Source organism: Amphiprion ocellaris, chromosome 16, assembly GCF_022539595.1.
Source record: "Amphiprion ocellaris isolate individual 3 ecotype Okinawa chromosome 16, ASM2253959v1, whole genome shotgun sequence".
Lineage (NCBI taxonomy): Eukaryota > Metazoa > Chordata > Actinopteri > Pomacentridae > Amphiprion > Amphiprion ocellaris.
The window spans coordinates 34,501,712-34,520,365 of NC_072781.1; the positions used below are offsets into that span (position 1 = coordinate 34,501,712).

General features: G+C 47.4%; 1 protein-coding gene across 2 annotated transcripts; it reads left to right on the forward strand.

Annotated features, from left to right (window-relative positions):
- Nucleotides 1–101: 101 nt before the first annotated feature.
- On the forward strand, nt 102–16,188 carry znf318 (zinc finger protein 318). 2 transcript variants are annotated; one of them, XM_055018865.1, is made up of 11 exons: nt 102–536; nt 3,343–3,443; nt 4,824–5,307; nt 6,258–7,389; nt 8,202–8,284; nt 8,577–8,676; nt 9,687–9,988; nt 11,346–11,531; nt 11,647–11,740; nt 12,224–12,342; nt 12,948–16,188. In XM_055018865.1, exons 1-11 carry the CDS (start codon nt 297–299, stop codon nt 15,711–15,713), a joined length of 5,607 nt encoding a protein of 1,868 aa, XP_054874840.1. In that variant the 5' UTR covers nt 102–296; the 3' UTR covers nt 15,714–16,188. The 2 variants fall into 2 exon arrangements, with proteins under 2 accessions (XP_054874840.1, XP_054874841.1); XM_055018866.1 differs by having other exon boundaries at nt 11,349–11,531.
- The last annotated feature ends 2,466 nt before the right edge of the window (nt 16,189–18,654 follow it).

Here is an 18,654-nt window from a genome sequence, read left to right on the forward strand (position 1 = left end):
TTCTTTCAACATCAGAAATCAGAGAAAAACATTAAAACAAAGATCCAAAGTGCAGACCCGCTGCAGTTCCCGGTCCGTCCTGTGGGGGCAGCCGCTCCCAGCGCTGCGTGTTTCCAGCAGCAGAAGAAGCGGCAGGTCTGAGCGCTGCAGCGGGAATCAAACTTTCTGATCATTTCTGGTCGATACCAGATCGATTCCTGCTGATCAGCCGAACCACGGAGTGAACCTCCTGCTGCATCCACTGCCGAACATCCGCAGCGTGACCGCGGGCAACCGGAGAGCCTCCGCGGGGAGAGATGTACCGCGGACGGCCTCGACCGAGAGGAGGCTACCCGCCGCCGTTCGAAGGCCGCGGCCCGCCGAGGCCTTACCCGGCACCGGGGTACCGGGACGACCGGAGCCGGCCCAGGCCCCCCTACCACCCCAGCTACCACGACCACGGACCCCCGGACTCCCACCGCCGCTCCCCGTCGCGGAGGAGGTACCCTTCCCCGAGCCACGGTGGAGAGTACCGGGCCGGAGGGCCGCCGAGAGAGGTGAGAGAACCTGAACACCGCGGGGTTAGCTCAGCTCTCACAACGCAGGAGGAGGCAGCAGCGGCGTTCAGATATGTCAGCCGCCCCGGTGGAGCCTGGAGATCTGGAGGACTGGAACCAGACTCCGTTCAGAAAGCTGCTAGTTTAAGGAGGCCTGCTGTTTGTTTACCGGAGAGAAATACTTAACCACCGGTCAGTTACCGGTAGAACGGTTATATACCCGGTGAACCAGCAGGTAGTTACCGGTAGAACCGTTCTATACCCGGTTAACCATCAGTCAGTTACTGGTAGAATGGTTCTGTACCCGGTTAACCAGCAGTCAGTTACCGGTAGAACGGTTCTATGCTGGGTTGACCAGCAGTCACTGGTAGAACAGTTCTATACCCGGTCAACCAGCAGTAGAACGGTTCTATATCCGGTTAACCAGCAGTAGAACCGGTAGAACTAAATGAGATCCAACATCTGAACCTTCATGGATACAGGCTGCTAGCTAACACCAGTTAACAGCAGCTATCAGCATTTAACGGGAGTTAACAACAGCTATCAGCAACTAACAATAGCTAACAACAGCTATCAGCAACTAACAGTAGCTAAAACTAGCTAACAGCAGCTAAAACGAGCTAACAGCAGCTAACAACCGCTAACAGAAGTTAACAACAGCTAACAGCAGCTAACAGAAGTTAACAACAGCTATCAGCAGCTAACAATAGCCAACAACAGCTATCAGCAACTAACAGTAGCTAAAACCAGCTAACAGCAGCTATCAGCAGCTAACGACTGCTAACAGAAGTTAACAACAGCTAACAGCTGCTATCAGCAGCTAACAACAGCTAACAGAAATTAACAACAGCTATCAGCAGCTAACAAGTTAACAACAGCTATCAGCAGCTAACAATAGCTAACAACAGCTATCAGCAGCTTACAGTAGCTAAAACCAGCTAACAGCAGCTATCAGCAGCTAACAACAGCTAACAGAAGTTAACAACAGCTATCAGCAGCTAACAAGTTAACAACAGCTATCAGCAGCTAACAATAGCTAACAACAGCTGTCACCAGCTTACAGTAGCTAAAACCAGCTAACAGCAGCTATCAGCAGCTAACAGAAGTTAACAGCAGCTAACCGCAGCTGTCAGCAGCTAACAGAAGTTAACAACAGCTATCAGCAGCTAACAATAGCTAACAACAGCTATCAGCAGCTAACAGTAGCTAAAGCAGCTAACAGCAGCTATCAGCAGCTAACAGTAGCTAAAACCAGCTAACAGCAGGTATCAGCAGCTAACAACAGCTAACAGAAGTTAACAACAGCTATCAGCAGTTAACAATAGCTAACAACAGCTAACGGCAGGTAACAACAGCTATAAGCAGATAACAGTAGCTAAAACCAGCTAGTAGCAGCTATCAGTAGCTAACAACAGCTGTCAGCAGCTAACAGTAGTTAACTGCAGCTCGCACCAGCTAACAGTAGCTAACCGGTTAGCGTTGGTATATTTCTATCTCAGCCGTGAACAGGCTCTATCCAGACCTCCGGGTTAAACAACAATTTGTTGGTAAATAAAATCCAGTAGCTAGCACCAGCTAACAGCAACTAACCGGTTAGCGGTGGTGTATATCTCAGCTGTGAACTGGTTCTATCCAGACCTCTGGGTTAAACAACAGTTTGTTGGTAAATGAAATCCAGTAGATAACAGCAGCTAACAGCAACTAACAGTAGCTATCACCAGCTAACAGCAGTTAACAGGTTAGTGTTCCTGTATTTCTATCTCAGCTGTGAATAGGTTCTGTCCAGACCTCCGGGTTAAACAACAGTTTGTTGGTAAATAAAATCAGTAGCTAACAGCAGCTAACAGTAGCTAACAGCAGCTAACAGTAGCTAACAGCAGCTAGCACAAGCTAACAGCAGCTAACCGGTTAGCGTTGGTGTATATCTCAGCTGTGAACAGGTTCTATCCAGACCTCTGGATTAAACAACAGTTTGTTGGTAAATAAAATCCAGCAGCTAACAGCAGCTTACAGTAGCTAACCAGTTAGCATTGGTGTATTTCTATTGTATTTCTGTTGGTAAATAAAATCCAGTAGCTAACAGCAGCAGGTAACAGCAGCTAACAGCAGCTCACCGATTGGCGGTGATGTATATCTAACCTGTGAACAGGTTCTATCCAGACCTCTGGCTTAAACAACAGTTTGTTGGTAAATAAAATCCAGCAGCTAACAGCAGCTAGCACCAGCTAACAGCAGCTAACAGCAGCTAGCACCAGCTAACAGCAGCTAACCAGTTAGCGTTGGTGTATATCTCAGCTGTGAACAGGTTCTGTCCAGACCTCTGGGTTAAACAGCAGTTTGTTGGTAAATAAATCTAGTTGGATTTTTCTCTTTTTAAGGATCAGATTCAGTTTTTGTTGGAACCAGCAGAAACTTTTCCTTTAAAGTCTTGTTTTTCTCTGATCCCAGTTTGTTCCCAGTAGAACCAGTTCATTGTGTGTTCTGGTTTATTAATGGTGGTGCGTTCAGGAGCCTCAGTGTGATTTTAGCAGATGACCTTTTTGTTTTAATAGTTTAATAAATGGTTGTATTTAAATCTGTAAAATAAACCTCTATTGTTATTATTTTTAGTCTCTATGTAAACCTCCACCATCTGCAGATTATTATCATTATTGTTATTATTATTATTATTATTATTATTATTATTATTATTATTATTATTATTATTAATAATAATTAATTAATCTCTAGATAAACTTCCACCATCTGCAGGTAAAATGAGTTTCCTGTGGTTAAATTAAACCTCCTCTGACTGTTTCTGTTCCAGAGGTCTGCTTCTCCTCCCATTCTCGACCACAACCTGGTCATCACCGTGGGCAACGAACTGACCACACCTGCAGGCTCCACCCCCTCACGCCACCACGACAGGTGCGCCCATGTTTTAATGTTTAATATCAGTTCTTCATTAACACTTTCAGGATCTGACTGCAGAATTTATTCAGGTGTTAAATGTCAGATATTATTTCATGTTTCACTGGAGATAGAACGGTAATCAATAATATTTAAATGTGTTTGATTACATGATGCTGGAGACAAACTGATTAGAATTTTTTTTATAATTATTTTAGATTTAATGATCAAAGTAAGAATGACAGAGAACCTGTCAAAATACAATAAAGATCATAAATAAATGTGTTTGTCAAGTTCTAACTGTAGATGACTGGAGTTCATCTGCACCAGAATCAGCCTGAAAATGATCAGATCTGGGATCTGGACGTTCTGCTCGAACTCAGACTGGTTCAGTCAGGTCCCCCTCCAGAGGACGAAAACCTCCACGCCCCCCAATAACTTCATACAAAGTCTATAAATATATAAAAACTGCTTTTCTATTAAAACGTGAACAGAGCTGCATTATTATATCTGATTCCATTGAGTTATTTTTCACGGTAAAGATCAGGAGAGTCAAACTCATCTTAGTCCAGTTTCACTTCAGTCTGATCTCCAGTAAAACCACAGCATAATAACCTCTAAAGAACCACAACTCCTCATGGTTCCTTTGTTTTAGTGCAAACTGTTCACATTTAAGAAATTATCTTTTTGCTAAACATCATGAACAACCTGAAATTTCTGAAGAAAAATGAATTCAATTTCAGCAACATTCAGTCTCAGTTAATCATTTCCACATTACACCTTCCAGATCATAGAGTGTATACAAAGGAACACAACATTGAGTCATCTGGAACTGAACCAGAGAGGATTCACTGGAGGATCTGAACCACTTGTCATGGTCTAGAAATTATTTATAATTTACAATTTTACAAATGTACGGCTACCAGTTAACGTCTTCTCTGTGATTTTTACACTTTGTACAGTTGTCCCGGCCCAAATGGACCCTCTGGAGGGCCCGTTTTGGCCCCTGGGCTGCGTGTTTGACACCCCTGGTAAAAAACATTGGAGTAGAGCGGCCGAGGTGGTGACATCATCAAGTATGTTGGTTTTCTAATTAGACGTTAGCGATGCATTCTCCTGTTCTCAGGAGTCTGTACTGTCAGGTACGTAGGATTAGGTAGGGTCAGGTACATAGGGTTAGGTAGGGTCAGATACGAACAGACATGCATACCTGGTGCTCGGAAACAGCCAAAAACTAGGCCAACATTAAACAGTAGTTCAGCTGATTGGTTCCATGTAGACGTAGGTTTTCCTGCCAGTCATTTCCCCTGTCATGCCTCTGCACCCCCACTCCTAGAAACACTGAGTAGAACCAGTGTTGGAACTGCACATGCTCAGTGGGTCCCTCTATCCCTACAGGGACTACCCTCCTCGACCCGACTATGAGCGCAGCCGGAGCAGGGGGCGGAGCCGACCTCGCAGCCGCAGCCGAGACCGGAGTCCGGGTCACAGTCGGGCCAAGAGCAGGGGGCGGAGCAAGAGCCAGCCCCGCAGCCAGAGCCGCAGTCCGGACCGGAACCGCGCCAAGAGCAGGGGGCGGAGCAAGAGCCGGCCCTGCAGCAGGTCCAGGTCCAGGTCCAGAGGGAGGAGCAGGGGGAGGAGCCGTGGGCGGAGCTACAGCAAGGCGGACAGCCACGGCCACAGTAAGATCCAGCAGAGGAGTCGCAGCAAAAGCCGCCGACGAAGCAGCAGCAGCAGCTCCAGCAGCCGCAGCGACAAGAAATGCAGCAAAGACTTCAAGGAGCTGCAGATGGCTCGACGGCGGAAAGAGCTGGAGGAGATGCTGAGTCAACCGACCAAGTCCATCCTGAAGAAACGCAGCGAGGACTCACCGCCCGTCAGGGTACGTCTGATTAGTCCACTATCATTTCACCAGGCAGAGCTATATCAGCCAGTCATGGAGAAGAACAAGGTCATGATGTCAGAACATGTAGATCAGTTGTAGTTCCTGGTTGTTCCACCAGGGGCAGCTCTTCCTCTTTAGTCCTGTAGAGACCAGAGGAGGTGAAAGCAGAGAGCATTGTGGGAGTTTAGCAGCAACGGGCATCATGACAAAGACTCCTGTTCTACTTAATGACCTGAAATGTTCCACATTTTAACTGTGGGAGCTTTAGGAGAAACCAGCTGGACTTCTCTGGAAGATGTTTCTAGAACAACTTCCAAAGAAGTCTGACTGGTTTCTCCTGAAGCTCCTAGAATCTCCAGGACGTGGATGAGTTTAGCAGCAGGGGGCACCATGATAAAGACTCCTGTTCTATTTAATGACCTGAAATGTTCCACATTTTAACTGTGGGAGCTTTAGGAGAAACCAGCCGGACTTCTCTGGAAGATGTTTCTAGAACAACTTCCAAAGAAGTCCGACAGGTTTCTACAGAAGCTCCTACAACCACCAGAACCTGGATGAGTTTAGCAGCAGGGGGCACCATGACTAACACTCCTGTTCTGTTTAATGACCTGAAATGTTCCACCGTTTAATCGTAGGAGTAAATGCAGGCTTCATTCTTCATAAACAGCGAGGGTTTGTGTCTACAGGAGCATTTGTAGATTATTACTGGATGTCGCAGTATACCGGCAGCTGATTGGACAAAAACTTGCCTTGTGATTTCTTTGGTTCCTGCTTTTAAAAGTGAACCAACACGTCTACCTCATGAGCAGTCGACCAAAACATGTTTGTGAAACCCTTTGAGTAGGGAATAAAGAGTCGGATCCTGTCAACACAAACCTGCTGTTAGGTTTTGATCAGCTGGCCTCAGATCTGTCGCACTAACAGAAACCTGCGTGTTTGTGTTGCAGAGCTGCGACGCCAGCATGTCGCATGTCGCCGAGCAGCTGCTGCAGGCCATTAAAACCACCGACCCTCGCGCCATGGCCTCCATGCTGTCAGAGCTGCGGTCCGACCCAGAGATGTCCCAGCGTGCCAGCCTGGACGCCGAGATCAAGGAGATCCTCAGCCTGCTGGGCGTGGCGGGTCCAGCCGGAAAGCCTCTGGAGAAGCCGGCGGACGACATCGACGACGAGGAGAAGTTCCTGTACGGAGACTCGGAGGAACCCAAACCTCCGGCGCCAGAGCCGGTCCGACACCACAGCCTGGACCTGTACGGGGAGGTGACGGAGGAGACACTGTACGGAGACTACCCGCCGCAGAAGGCTGCCGTCGGACCAGCATACGGTCGCTCTCCGGGGACCTCCACACACCTTCAGGCCCCGCCCCCAACCACTGAGGTGGATGTGAGGTACCGACCCGCCGTCGGCCCGGACCAGAACGTCACGGTGCAGGTGTCCAATCCTGCCTTCCCTCCAGGGACGGAGCCTCTGGAGGAGAGCGAACGGCAGGCCCTGGAGGAGTACGAGAAGATCCAGGACCTGCTGAAGACCATCGGCCTGGACCTGGGTGTGACCGAGATCAGCAAAATGGCGGCCAGAACCAAAGAGCGTCTCCACGGGAGCAAGCCGCCTCCCAAGACGCCCACGCGCCGCCGCCGGTACTCGTCCGGTAGCTCGTCCGGTAGCCGCAGGAGGCGTAGCCGCAGCTCCAGCAGCAGCAGCAGCAGGAGTCGCAGCGGCTGCTGGAGCAGCGACGACGGCGACCGCAGGAAGAGCTCGGCTCTGCCCAAAGCACCTAAAACGCCCAAAGATGACAGCGACAGTAAGGCCGCCGCGCCGCCACCTCCAACCGCCGACCCCCCGCCCCCCCACCAGGGCGTGCCCATCCCCACATACCCCCCCTCACACGGCTTGATGCCCCCCAACTTCCCCCCACCGCCCTTCGGTCAGTACGCCAACTTCCTGCCCTACGTGCCCCAGCAGTGGCCCCCCATGTACCCACCTCCTAACATGAACCTGCCCCACCACGCCGCCGAGGACTTCCCCCCCACTGCCCCCTTCAAACAGACCTACAGCAGGGAGCCGGGGCCCGGGGCCACAGGTCAGCCATGTTTACAGGATCATCACAATAAGAGCTTTAAATCTGATACACTGAACTATAACTGTCATTAATCACTTTATTATATTAATAAATGTCATTAATCACTTTATTATATTAATAACTGTCATTTAACCACTTTATTATATTAATAACTGTCATTTAATCACTTTGTTAAATTAATAACTGTCAGTTAATCACTTTATTATAATAAGAACTGTCATTTAGTCATTTTGTCATGTTAATCATATGTCCTACTGTATCCCACATGTAGTCTGAGTTTCTGGGTGGACTGTGTTGGTTTCTGTTGGTTTTTAGTTGAACTCTGATGTGTGTATATGTGTGTATATATATATGTGTGTATATTAAGGCTGCCACAAACGACACGTCGACGAATCGCCTGAGCACGATACGTCATCAAAAGCGGAAGTGAGCGCGCAATGCAACAGAAATCACCGTCCGAGTGGAGCGCGGAACACGCATGGACATCCGCGCTGTATCGTGCATATATAGTATATGCACGAAGCGGCGCGGATGTCCGCGCTGTATCGTAAACGCGGATGTCCACGCTGTATTGTGCGTATATAATATACGCATATACTATATATGCACGATACAGCGCGGATGTCCGTGCATGTTCCACGCTCCACTCGGACGGTGATTTCTGTTGCATTGCGCGCTTACGTCCGCTTTTGATGACGTATCGTGCTCAGGCGATTCATCGACGCGTCGTTTGTGGCAGCCCTAGTGTATATACATATATGTTGTGTTGAGTGTTTGTTGTGGATTAAATGATCCGTTGGTTGTTTCTGCAGGTTCAGCTCCAGACGGACTGAAGGGAAACTGTAAATCCAGCAGAGTTTCTGAGGAGCAGAACAATGAAAGCCAGAAACAAAAGGTCCAGGAACTTCTCTAGAACATCAGTCTGATGAATTAATCAGCTGTTTGGTCTCTAAGATCTCAGGAAACTGTTACAAACAGCTGGTTCAGGTTTTCTATCTGATAATTCACATCTTAATCAGATCATTTTGAGTTTAGTCCAGAGAGCTCCTGTTCAGAGGACAGAAGCTGAAATCAGAGTTTAGGACTTTCTGTCAAACATTTACTCAAACTAATCCAATCTCCTTCCAGATACTCTGTCCATAATCTAGCAGAGCGGACTGTGAACGTTGGTCTGTGGTTCTGTTCAGGTTCTGGAGGAGAGGGAGAAGCTGAAGCAGGAGAGAGAGATCCGCATGAAGAAGAAGGAGTATCTGATGAAGGAGCTGGAGAGACTCCGGAAGCAGCAGGGTGAGTTCAGACCACATCATCAGAACCAGGCAGAACCTCAGCCTGTTCTCCGGTCTGTGGTCATCGTTGTGTTTATGAAGTGATGTCCATCTAAACCTGACCAGGGCTCCAGCTTAGGAGACCACCGTCTGGACCTGGATGCTAAAAAGCAGCATTATCAATCAACAATCACTGAAGTTGGAACACATGGAGCTCAGTGGACACAGATGAGATGAGGAACGCTCATGTCAGAACATCTAGATCAGCTGTAGTTCCTGCTTGTTCCAGCAGGTGGAGCCTCTTCCTGTTTAATCCTGTAGAGACCAGAGGAGGTTAAAGCAGAGAGCATTTGTGGGAGTTTAGCAGCAACGGACACCATGACAAAGACTAATGAGGAGGTTCATGACCTCCAACCACAGCGAAACAATAAGACACAACAACAAAAAATGACAAAAATTAGGCATAAAACGACAAAAACAAGACACAAAACAACAAAAATTAGACAAACTGACAAAAATGAGACACAAGATGACAAAAACGAGATGCAAAACAAGAACGAGACACAAAATGACAAAAATGAGACACAAAACAAAAATGAGACACAAATGACAAAATGAGACACAAAACAAAAACGAGACACAAAAGACAAAAGTCCGTCTGGTTTCTACAGAAGCTCCTACAACCACCAGGACCTGGATGAGTTTAGCAGCAACAGGCACCATGACAAAGACTCCTGAGGAGGTTCATGACCTCCAACCAGAACTCAAACTGAGACCAACACAGTTCCTGGATCTCATGATGGATCAGAACTGGCTGAGGAACCGACCAAGAGTCTGTGGACTGAAACAGAAGGAATGTCCCCCGTGATCTGTCCTGTTTATTGATTGATAATGCTGCTGATTGTCCACAGTTAGGGTCCATAGTGTCCGACCACCACCAGCGTCGTGGACCAAGGGTCAGACCACGGTCGGATCAGAACATCTCTACGGTGCTCAGTAACCAAGTCGTTGTTTTCCTTCCTGGTTCTGTAGGTGAGCTGCTGAGGAAGAAGCGTCGGGAGAAGGATGGCCACAAAGACCCTCTGCTGCAGGAGATCAGCCACCTGCAGGAGGAGGTCATGGCTCAGATCTCCAATCTGCGGAAGGAGCACGAGGCCGCAGAGAAGAAACGCAATGAGATCGACAAGGTGGCGCTGATCCTCGGCGTTAGCCCGTCGGACCGGCCTCGCCGGCCCAGCAGACTGCCCGAAGAGGACCAGCCGTCGACAAAGGTCAAACGGGAGGCGGAGAGGAGCCCTGAGCGGAGAGGAGCCCCCAGCAGCTCCACCACGAAGGTACAAACACCTGCAGGCCAGGTAACGGGGAGGAGCTACCGTCAGAGAGCATAGCTAGGGCTCGGCGGTGGACCCGACCACCTACAGCTTAGAAAGGACAGGTGGAGGTATCTGCTTCCATTGAGCTACGAATCGACCAATGAGCAGGCTCCTTCTAGATGTTTATCAACTCTTCTGCTGCAGTGTTTTAGTTTTATCTTACCGGCTGAAGCGGGTCGAAGCGTTGCCATTCACTCAGATGTTCAGAGGTTTGATGTCAGCCGTCGGGTCTGTTCCATGTTCTAGAGTCAGAGAAACAAGGACAGCTCAGATCGAATGTCAGCAGGAAGAGGGCTGGTTCTACTTTACTCTTTTTAAAAATCTCACATTTTCAGTCAAAGAAACCGCAAAGTGGAACGGGACAGCAAAGAAAAAGCTTCAGATTGTAAAGGATCTGTAAACACGGTAACGGTCCTGATCCAGTAGCAGTCCTTCTTTATCACCTGATACACTTCATGTACTGAGATTAGCTGTACTCTGTGTTCTGTTTGTTAGCATGTCTTTAGCTAGGAAATGCGCACTGTGACAGACGAGGACCGTGATCCTCAGGAGAACATCTGAAGGCTTTTCCTCTGGGTTTGTTTTCATGTCAAATGTTTGTGCCAATGCCGATTACTTTAAAACCCACATAATTTACCGTGATCCTGATCTGTGGCTGATTACGATTAATCGAGTTCCTGAGATTGGAGTCGAGGCGTAGTTTTAGTCCTGAAGCTTCAACGAAAGAAAGCAGTGTTTAAGCTAAGCTAATGCTAACAAATTCTCATGTAAACAGAACCACAGTTAGATGCTGCGATATTCAGTGAATCAAACTCAATTATTTTTGCAAAAATGCACATTTTATGATTTAATTAAACCTTTTATTTACACATTCAGGTGATTTAAAGAAAATGGTTGGAAGAAACTTAGTAAGAGAACAACAGCAGTTCTTTGGAGAACTTCTGATTGTACAGGTTTGTAGCTTATCAGCTGCTAATAACCGAGATGCTGTTATCGGATTCAAACCTGATTTTGGCTGAAGACTGAGACTCTGGCTTATGTAGTGAATGACTGAAGACGTCCAGCAGGCTGCGCTGTGAATTTAAGCTTTAATCAGATACAAGTTTAAGGGGACTCAAGAAAATCTGGTTAAACTTGAACTCGAATTGGAAGTTACTGTTGGGTTAAAAAGCGACTTGCGGACGCGTCTTCGATGCTGGAGCCAATCGCAGGTGAGAAACTTTGACTTTCACATTTTGTGGAGCTAAAAACTGAGTGAGTCGTGAGCGTGTGGATGCCTGCCGCAGTGTTGACCCCTCTCCGTCTTTGTTTCCTTCAGCAGACCTTGGTGGCTCCATTTCCATCAGGAACGCCTCTGGACAAGCCGCCGCCCACCACCGTGGCTCCGCCCCCCGAGCCGTTTGAATACTATGACGCTGGAAACCACTGGTGCAAAAACTGTAACGTCACCTCTGGTTCCATGTTTGATTTTTTCACGCACTTGCACAGCAAAACACATCGAAAGGTTTGTTGATTGTTCTACCTCCTCTGACGTCCATGTGTAGCAGAACTTTCCAGAAATGTTCTTCCCTGGACCGTCCTCCTGCTGTTTGTTCCGTTATGTCTCCTTTCTGTTGCAGACTCTGGACCCCTACAACCGACCTTGGGCCTCCACTCCCAACAAAATCTCCAAGAGCGTGTCTTCAGAGGAGAAGCTGACCAAACCAGCCAAAGGTACACGGACTGTACCTTCAGACCGTCCAATCATAGCGTGTTGCAGTCATGTGACCTCTGAGCCGCTGAATCTTGTTAGTGTCTTCTGCTTCCAGGTGGATCGACAGTTTCTCAGTCTCTAAATGAAAACAGTGCTAACAAGGTGGCGATCTGCAGAGGAGACTCCTGTCTTTAGTTTTCATGTCTCATCCTCCACTCACAGTGAATGTAACGTACCTGTGCAACACCTGGAAAAGTGCTGTAGCTATTCAGTACACCTGGTTTACTCATGCTGAGCAGCTGCAACACTTCTCCCCTCTGAAACCCGACCTCTGAGCTCTTCATCTTCTTTTTCTTCATATACTGTGGAGAGATGTTTCCTCTCTAACCTTCTCCTGTCCTGACAGGTTCTGGAAATGGAGACATCTCTCAGGTAAACATGATTGGCCGGTTATTTTGTCGCCAAATGAAGCTCTAAAGTGTCCGCTGTGTGTTTTGCTGCAGGTTCTGAGTTCCTGTTGCCAGTCAGAGGATTCTTCTGCCTGTTATGTCGAGAGTTTTATGGAGACGCCATCTGTGCAGAAGAGCACGTCACGACACATGCTCACAATGAAAAGTACAAGGTATGAACAGGAAGTCCCCTCCTATTCAATGAGCTGGCAGACCCTCCGACCAGCTCCACCTTCTAGTACCTCCTCAGACCTTCACCATCTGCTCTGATCACTGAAACAGGAAGTAACTCTGATAACGTCAGTGACAGAGTTTGGATAATTCGTACTGAGTACGTCACTGAGTAATTTTGATGCCTGAACCTAAGCAAGTGGTTTTGGTGCCGACATGTAACACAGACCTTCTGGTGCCCAAACTTACCCAGGCAGTGAGTGAACGCAGAAGTCACACTATGAAACGATAATTCTGGTCAGACAAACTCAGGTTTCCCGTAATAAAAGTGCATTAACTCATTCCTCATTCCTCCCCTCCAGCCCTCACAGGTGGACTTGGGTTTTCAGTCTAAGTACTAAATTGTGGTTCCACCTCAGTAAATGAATATCAGGATACTGAGTTGCTAGAAGGTGGAGGAGTTTCTACCATGTATGTGTGGGAATGATTGGTACGGTAACGTCTGAACTGGGAGCTTTGAAAGCTGTTTTGTCAGCAGATTGGCAGCAAAGGTCAGTTGTTGTTTACATGTTTTCTTAACTCTGTGTTCTGATCCTTCCCTCACCAGAAACAAATGTATGAGAACCCACTCTATGAGCAGAGGAGGAACCTGGACCGCCAGGCTGGACTGGCCTCAGAGGCGAGCATGAAGAAGCGCAAACATGACGACGACGATGACGAGGAGAAAGGCGGCAAAGAGGAAAAGTCCAAACACAAAAAGGAAAAAAAGGAAAAGGAGAAAAAGAAGGAGGACAACGATGGCGCTCAGAAGGAGAAACCCAAGACCAAGAAGGAGGAAGTGGAGGACAGGATGAAGAAAGTGGACAAGACCCTGGACGAGGATAAGCCTTCTTACAGCAAGAAAGATGAGGAGGACAAGTATAAATACAGCAAGAAGGACGACAAATACCGCTACAGAGAGGAAGATGAGAGGGGAAAATATAGCAGGAGAGACGGGGATGACGAGTATAGGGGTGGCAAAGAAGAAGAATATCGATACCGGTACCGCAGGTATGACAATGACTGTTACGACGGCCGACCCAAATATGGACCAAGAGACAGTGAGGACAGAAATAAATATGGAAAACCTCATGATGACAGATTTAAGTACGACAGGGAACAAGACGAAGGGAAGCCTAAGGCGGAGAAGGAGGGTTTTAAAAAGCCAGAGCCGGATACACCAGCAGGGAAACTGGAGGTCAGCAAGCCTGAACCCCCACCTAAACCATACGACCCACCCAAAATCTTCTGTGGACCCAGTCCAGCCATGAGGGCAAAGCTCCGCAAGCAGAGCCTGGAATCTGGAAAACCGGCACCGGCAGCGGTGACCACAACCACTTCATTTGCAAAGTTCACCTGGAAGAAGAAGGAGAACCAACTGGCAAAGGAGGCAGCGAAAGTAGCTGCTGAATTCATCAAGGAGGATGAAGCAGCTGCTAAAGAGCAGCCAGCCACGGTAGAGGATTCTTTTGCAAAGTCGATGGCTGTTGCTAAGGAGATTGCTCTAAAGCTGGGAGGCCTGCCAAGCGGACCTCCTCCTTGGGCTTCCAACGGCGCCAACCGGGGACGGATCCGGCCAAACCTCCCTGCACCTGCTTCAGTTCTTAGAAAAACAACCATGGCTGGTAAACCTGCACCTCTCAATACTTTTCTCTCTATTAGACCTCAAAACATGAGTTTTCCTGGCCCTCCTCCAAAAGAGGGTTCCCTCCTCCCTGATCCCCTGACCAAGGCCCTAAATGTTCAGGATGCACTCTTACAAAGTAATCCAGTCCCACCAGTTGCTAAGCCTGAGCCATTTGGTCTTGGACCTCTACCAACAGCATCGAAACGTGCTCCACCTGGGGTTCAACCTGCACCACCTGGGGTTCAACCTGCTCCACCTGGGGTTCAACCTGCTCCACCTGGGGTTCAACCTGCTCCACCTGGAGTTCAACCTGCTCCACCAGTTTCAAAACCAGTCACACTTGAGTCAAAGCCTCCACCATCTGAGGCTAGACCTTCACTGCTGGTGTCCATGTCTGCACCATTTGGGGTTCAACCTGCTCCACCTGTTTTCAGACCTGCCACACTCGAGTCAAAGCCTGCACCATCTGAGTCGAAACTTACGCAGCTGGTGTCAAGTCTTGCTCCAGTTAAAGTTCATCCTGCTCCACCTGTTTCTAAACCTGCTACTCTCGATTCAAAGCCTGCACCGTCTGAAATTAAACCTGTGCCAATCCAGGCTGCCACCGCACCACCTGCACCATCAAAGGATACGCCTGCACAGCCAACCATGATAAAGATAGTGTCTGACGTTGCAGCTCCCGGCGTCCCAGAGAGCGAGCAGACTCACACGGTTTTCGTCAAGCCTCCACCCTTCATGAACTTGGGCGAAGGAGCTCAGAAGTCAGAGAAACTTAAGAGTAATCTGGCTGCAGCCAAAGCCCAGGAATTATTTGACATCTTCTACAACAGCGTCGGTGACTCAGGCCCCTCCTCCTTCACCAAACCAGCAAAAGACACTAGAGCTGACAGTAGTGCTGCTAAAAGTCCACTTCCAGTCCCACAAGCTCCAAAAGCACAATCCCAACCACGAGCTCAGCCTCTTACGGACTCCCACCTTCCAGCTGAGGTCCATACACCTCCACAACCAGACTCTAAAAATTCCCCACCAAGCCCACAATCCCAGACAGATTCAAACATTCAGATTGCATCTGTTTGGTCTCTGCAGCCAACCACTGATTCAGCACTTGAACTGGCTCCACCCAAAACCTCCACCCAACCAGAGCCGACTTCACCATCTCAGCCTGAGGCTAAAACTTCACGTCAAAACCAATCCTCGACTCCTGTATCACGGGAAACCACTCCACCGACCCAGCCTGCCGAGCCGGAACCTGCACCTGAGTCTCGGCCTGAACCGGCTCCTCCGATCCAAACACGGTCTGAACCCTGGCCGGACCAGGACACTGAGTCCCAGCCAGAAACTTGTCCTGACATTGCTCCAGAACTCGAATCCAAACCAGGCCCCAAAACCAGAGGCAAGAAAACCCCCCCTGCTCCCCGGCCAGCCCGACAAACCCGATCCCAAACCAGGTACCAGACCCGGCAGCGGCAGCAGCAGCAGAATCGGTCTGAACCAGAACCTGAGCCGGTTTCAGGGGACTTGGATTCTGCAGGTTTAGACTCAAAGGGGTTGGACACGTCTGATCCTGGCTCTGGATCACACCTGGAGTCAGAAGCAGGAGCCCCGAGCCAGGAGGACCCTCAGATGATGGAGATCACCCCAGAAACCCTGGGCCTCCCCTCAGACATGACCTCCCTGGACTTTGAGTACGATTTTAACTTTGAGTAGGAGCTGAGGAGGCGGTGCGATGACAGTCTGTTTTATTTTAAAGGCACTTGTATGTCAAAGATGTTTCGACAAATTTCCTGAGTAGTTTGCTGTTTAAGGGTCCAGTTAGTTTAGTTTAGACCGATCCTGTTGTTCTCCAGAGTCTGTTTTTAGATCCGTCTGATGTCTGTGGACTGAAACTTTTATAGGACCAGGACGGTTTCCCTGAAGCTCCAAAACCAGGACGAGGCTTTGTTTCCATCTAAATGATGCATTGAATAAAAATGGTTGGAAGTTGATAAATAAACCAAGTTTTTCAAGCAGAAAAGCCAAACGTTCCTGTAGAGAGTTTCTGCTTGTGTTGATAAAGTATCTCTGGGAGGAATTTAGAATATCCTCAATGTTATTGTTGTTTCTTGATGTTGCTTGTAAAATAAAACAGCGGCTGCTTTTTGTTTTGTCAGCTAAAGAATGAAATTGTCAAATCTTTGTTGAACTTCTGGAACGTCTCTGAGCATCATTTCCTGGAAGCTCTTCAGATTCTGAGCTCCGATGTTCAGAAGCTGTTAAAGGTTGGAGTTTCTTTGGGTGAACTGTAGTTTGAAATGTGTTGGTTCCACCATGATGTTTAGTGAACAGCGCTCTTGTGTTTTTAAGGTATGGAGAGAACTTTATTTTCTGAATAATCTGCCGTTTATCTGTTCCATCGTCATTCCACTTCCGACTTCACGGCGGCCTCACGATTAAGAACCGTTTTAAGTATAGAACCCAGCAGCTGTTTGGCTCAGAGTAGATTTCTAAAATCTCCAGAACTTCATGTCTGGAACTTTTACAAGGAATTAAAAGGTTCCTCCAGATTGATTCAGCCAACTTGTTCTAAAGCAACAGCTGTTCCGCTACACAAAGATCTTGAAAATATTTTTCAGAGAACCTTCTCGTTTTGGATCTCCAGTCTGGACTTGTTAGATGTATTTCCACTGCAGGAACTCGATATGAACGTTTACAGGAACGGTCCATTAATTCAGCCTTTCTGTTTCCAACATGAACTCAGAACAAACTGAAGTTCTATGTAGGAAACAGCACAATGGTGGTTTGTTCTGTTAGAACCAATGCGGAACTTCATGCAGCTGCTCGATGAGAAGGCTGAGCTGGTGAACCTCCAGCTGTTTAAAGGTTTTGTTCTGGTCACTGAGTGAACTTGAAGCTGTGGATCTACTCTGGAACAGAAAGGCTGGATAAATGGAACGTTCTGTAAACGTTCTCCTTGAGTTTCTGCAGTGGAAACGTGGCTGAATAAAGGAAGAAAAGTTCCATCACATAGTTCAGCAGCTAGAGGTTGTTTCTAACTGATCCCTGATAAAAAAAAAGAAAAAAAAAATGATTTAAGGCATGAATGTTGAGAAGTTCTTCATTCATGATGTTTCGTATCTGCAGACATGAAGCTGTTTCTCATTTAAAGGTTCTCCAGCAGGTCCCACTTGAAATAGATAAGATAAGATAAGTCCTTTATTTCTCCCCACGCCAGGGGAAATTTACATTGTCACAGCAGCCCATGCAACAGTAGACGTAGTGATATGAACAAAACAACAATAGAACAGTAGTAACAATATTTACAATATATACAAGGGTGAGAGATGAGGATAAAGTGGCTTAAAATAAATAAAGTTTAAAAGTGCAAAGATGTGCAGTGCAAGAATTGCTGTGCAAATTTTATGGTTTGGGGTGGTAATGATATAGTCCAGTTTATGTTAACATCAGCCAGTGATGCTGATGTTGTAAAGTCTTATAGCAGATGGAATGAAGGACCTGTGATAGCGTTCCTTCTTGCAGGGTGGATGTCTCAGTCTGCTGCTGAAGGAGCTGCTTAAAGACCCCACAGTGTCATGCAGTGGGTGAGAGGGATTGTCCATGATGGATGTGAGCTTTGCCAACATCCTCCTCTCACCCACCTCCTCTATGGAGTCCAGGGAACAGTCCAGGACAGAACCTCCTCCTGACCTTCTGTTCAGTCTCTTTCTGTCCCTTTCAGTTCTCCCTGCTCCCCAGCAGACCACTGCATAGAAGATAGCAGACGCTACCACAGAGTCATAAAATGTCCTGAGCAGAGTCCTGCACACTCCAAAGGACCTCAGTCTCCTCAACAGATATCAGATGAAACTGATCGACTCAGCTGCAAGCTTTCCGCTGATAAAGTTTCTCCTTATTCTTGTAGAACATGCTTGGGTTCTTGTCCTGAAAGTCATGGTTTGATTGTCGTTCTTCAGTTCCTCCTCGTTCTGATTCCTTGGAGCCAAACTTGGTTCCTCCATCATCTCGAGCTGCTCGTCCTGTAAAACGTGTTGCTGTGAGTCGAGGTTCTTACAATGTTCAGTTTAACTCTGAACCCAACAGGAAGAACTTCAAACTTTTTTCTCACCAAAAATAAAAAATTAGAAGTTTTATTGTTTTCAGACAGGAAGTGAAGATTCTTCAAGTTAGAATCTGGGTTTCACTGATTAGAGATGATGTTGGTTTTTATTTACCTTCACCAAACGGATCAGAACTCATTGATTCTTTCAGCTTCACATGAACTACTTCAGTTTTTCCCTGCGGTTCTGATTAAAATATGAGTCTAAATTATCTGAAATAAATGGATATTGCTGGAGCTGATAAATACTAAAATAAATGTCATGAAAACAACCAAAATAATCACTGAATGTTTCAGACACAGAACCCGAACTAAAAGTATTTGGACGGATCAAGAATAGCAGCTGTGATGAAGCTGCTCAGAACCAAAGTTTTGTTCAGGCCTGAACCGTCTGAGGAGTTTGAGGTTTTCCGTTTCCAGCGGGATGTTCGTCGGTGTTCTCTGTGTTTTCTGTCGGAGCTCCTGCAGGTAAGTCGTCCGACTGCAGCAGAACTCAAAGGTTGTTTAGAATCAGTAGAAAAAGAAATCCAACGTGATTAAAAATCTAAAACTCAA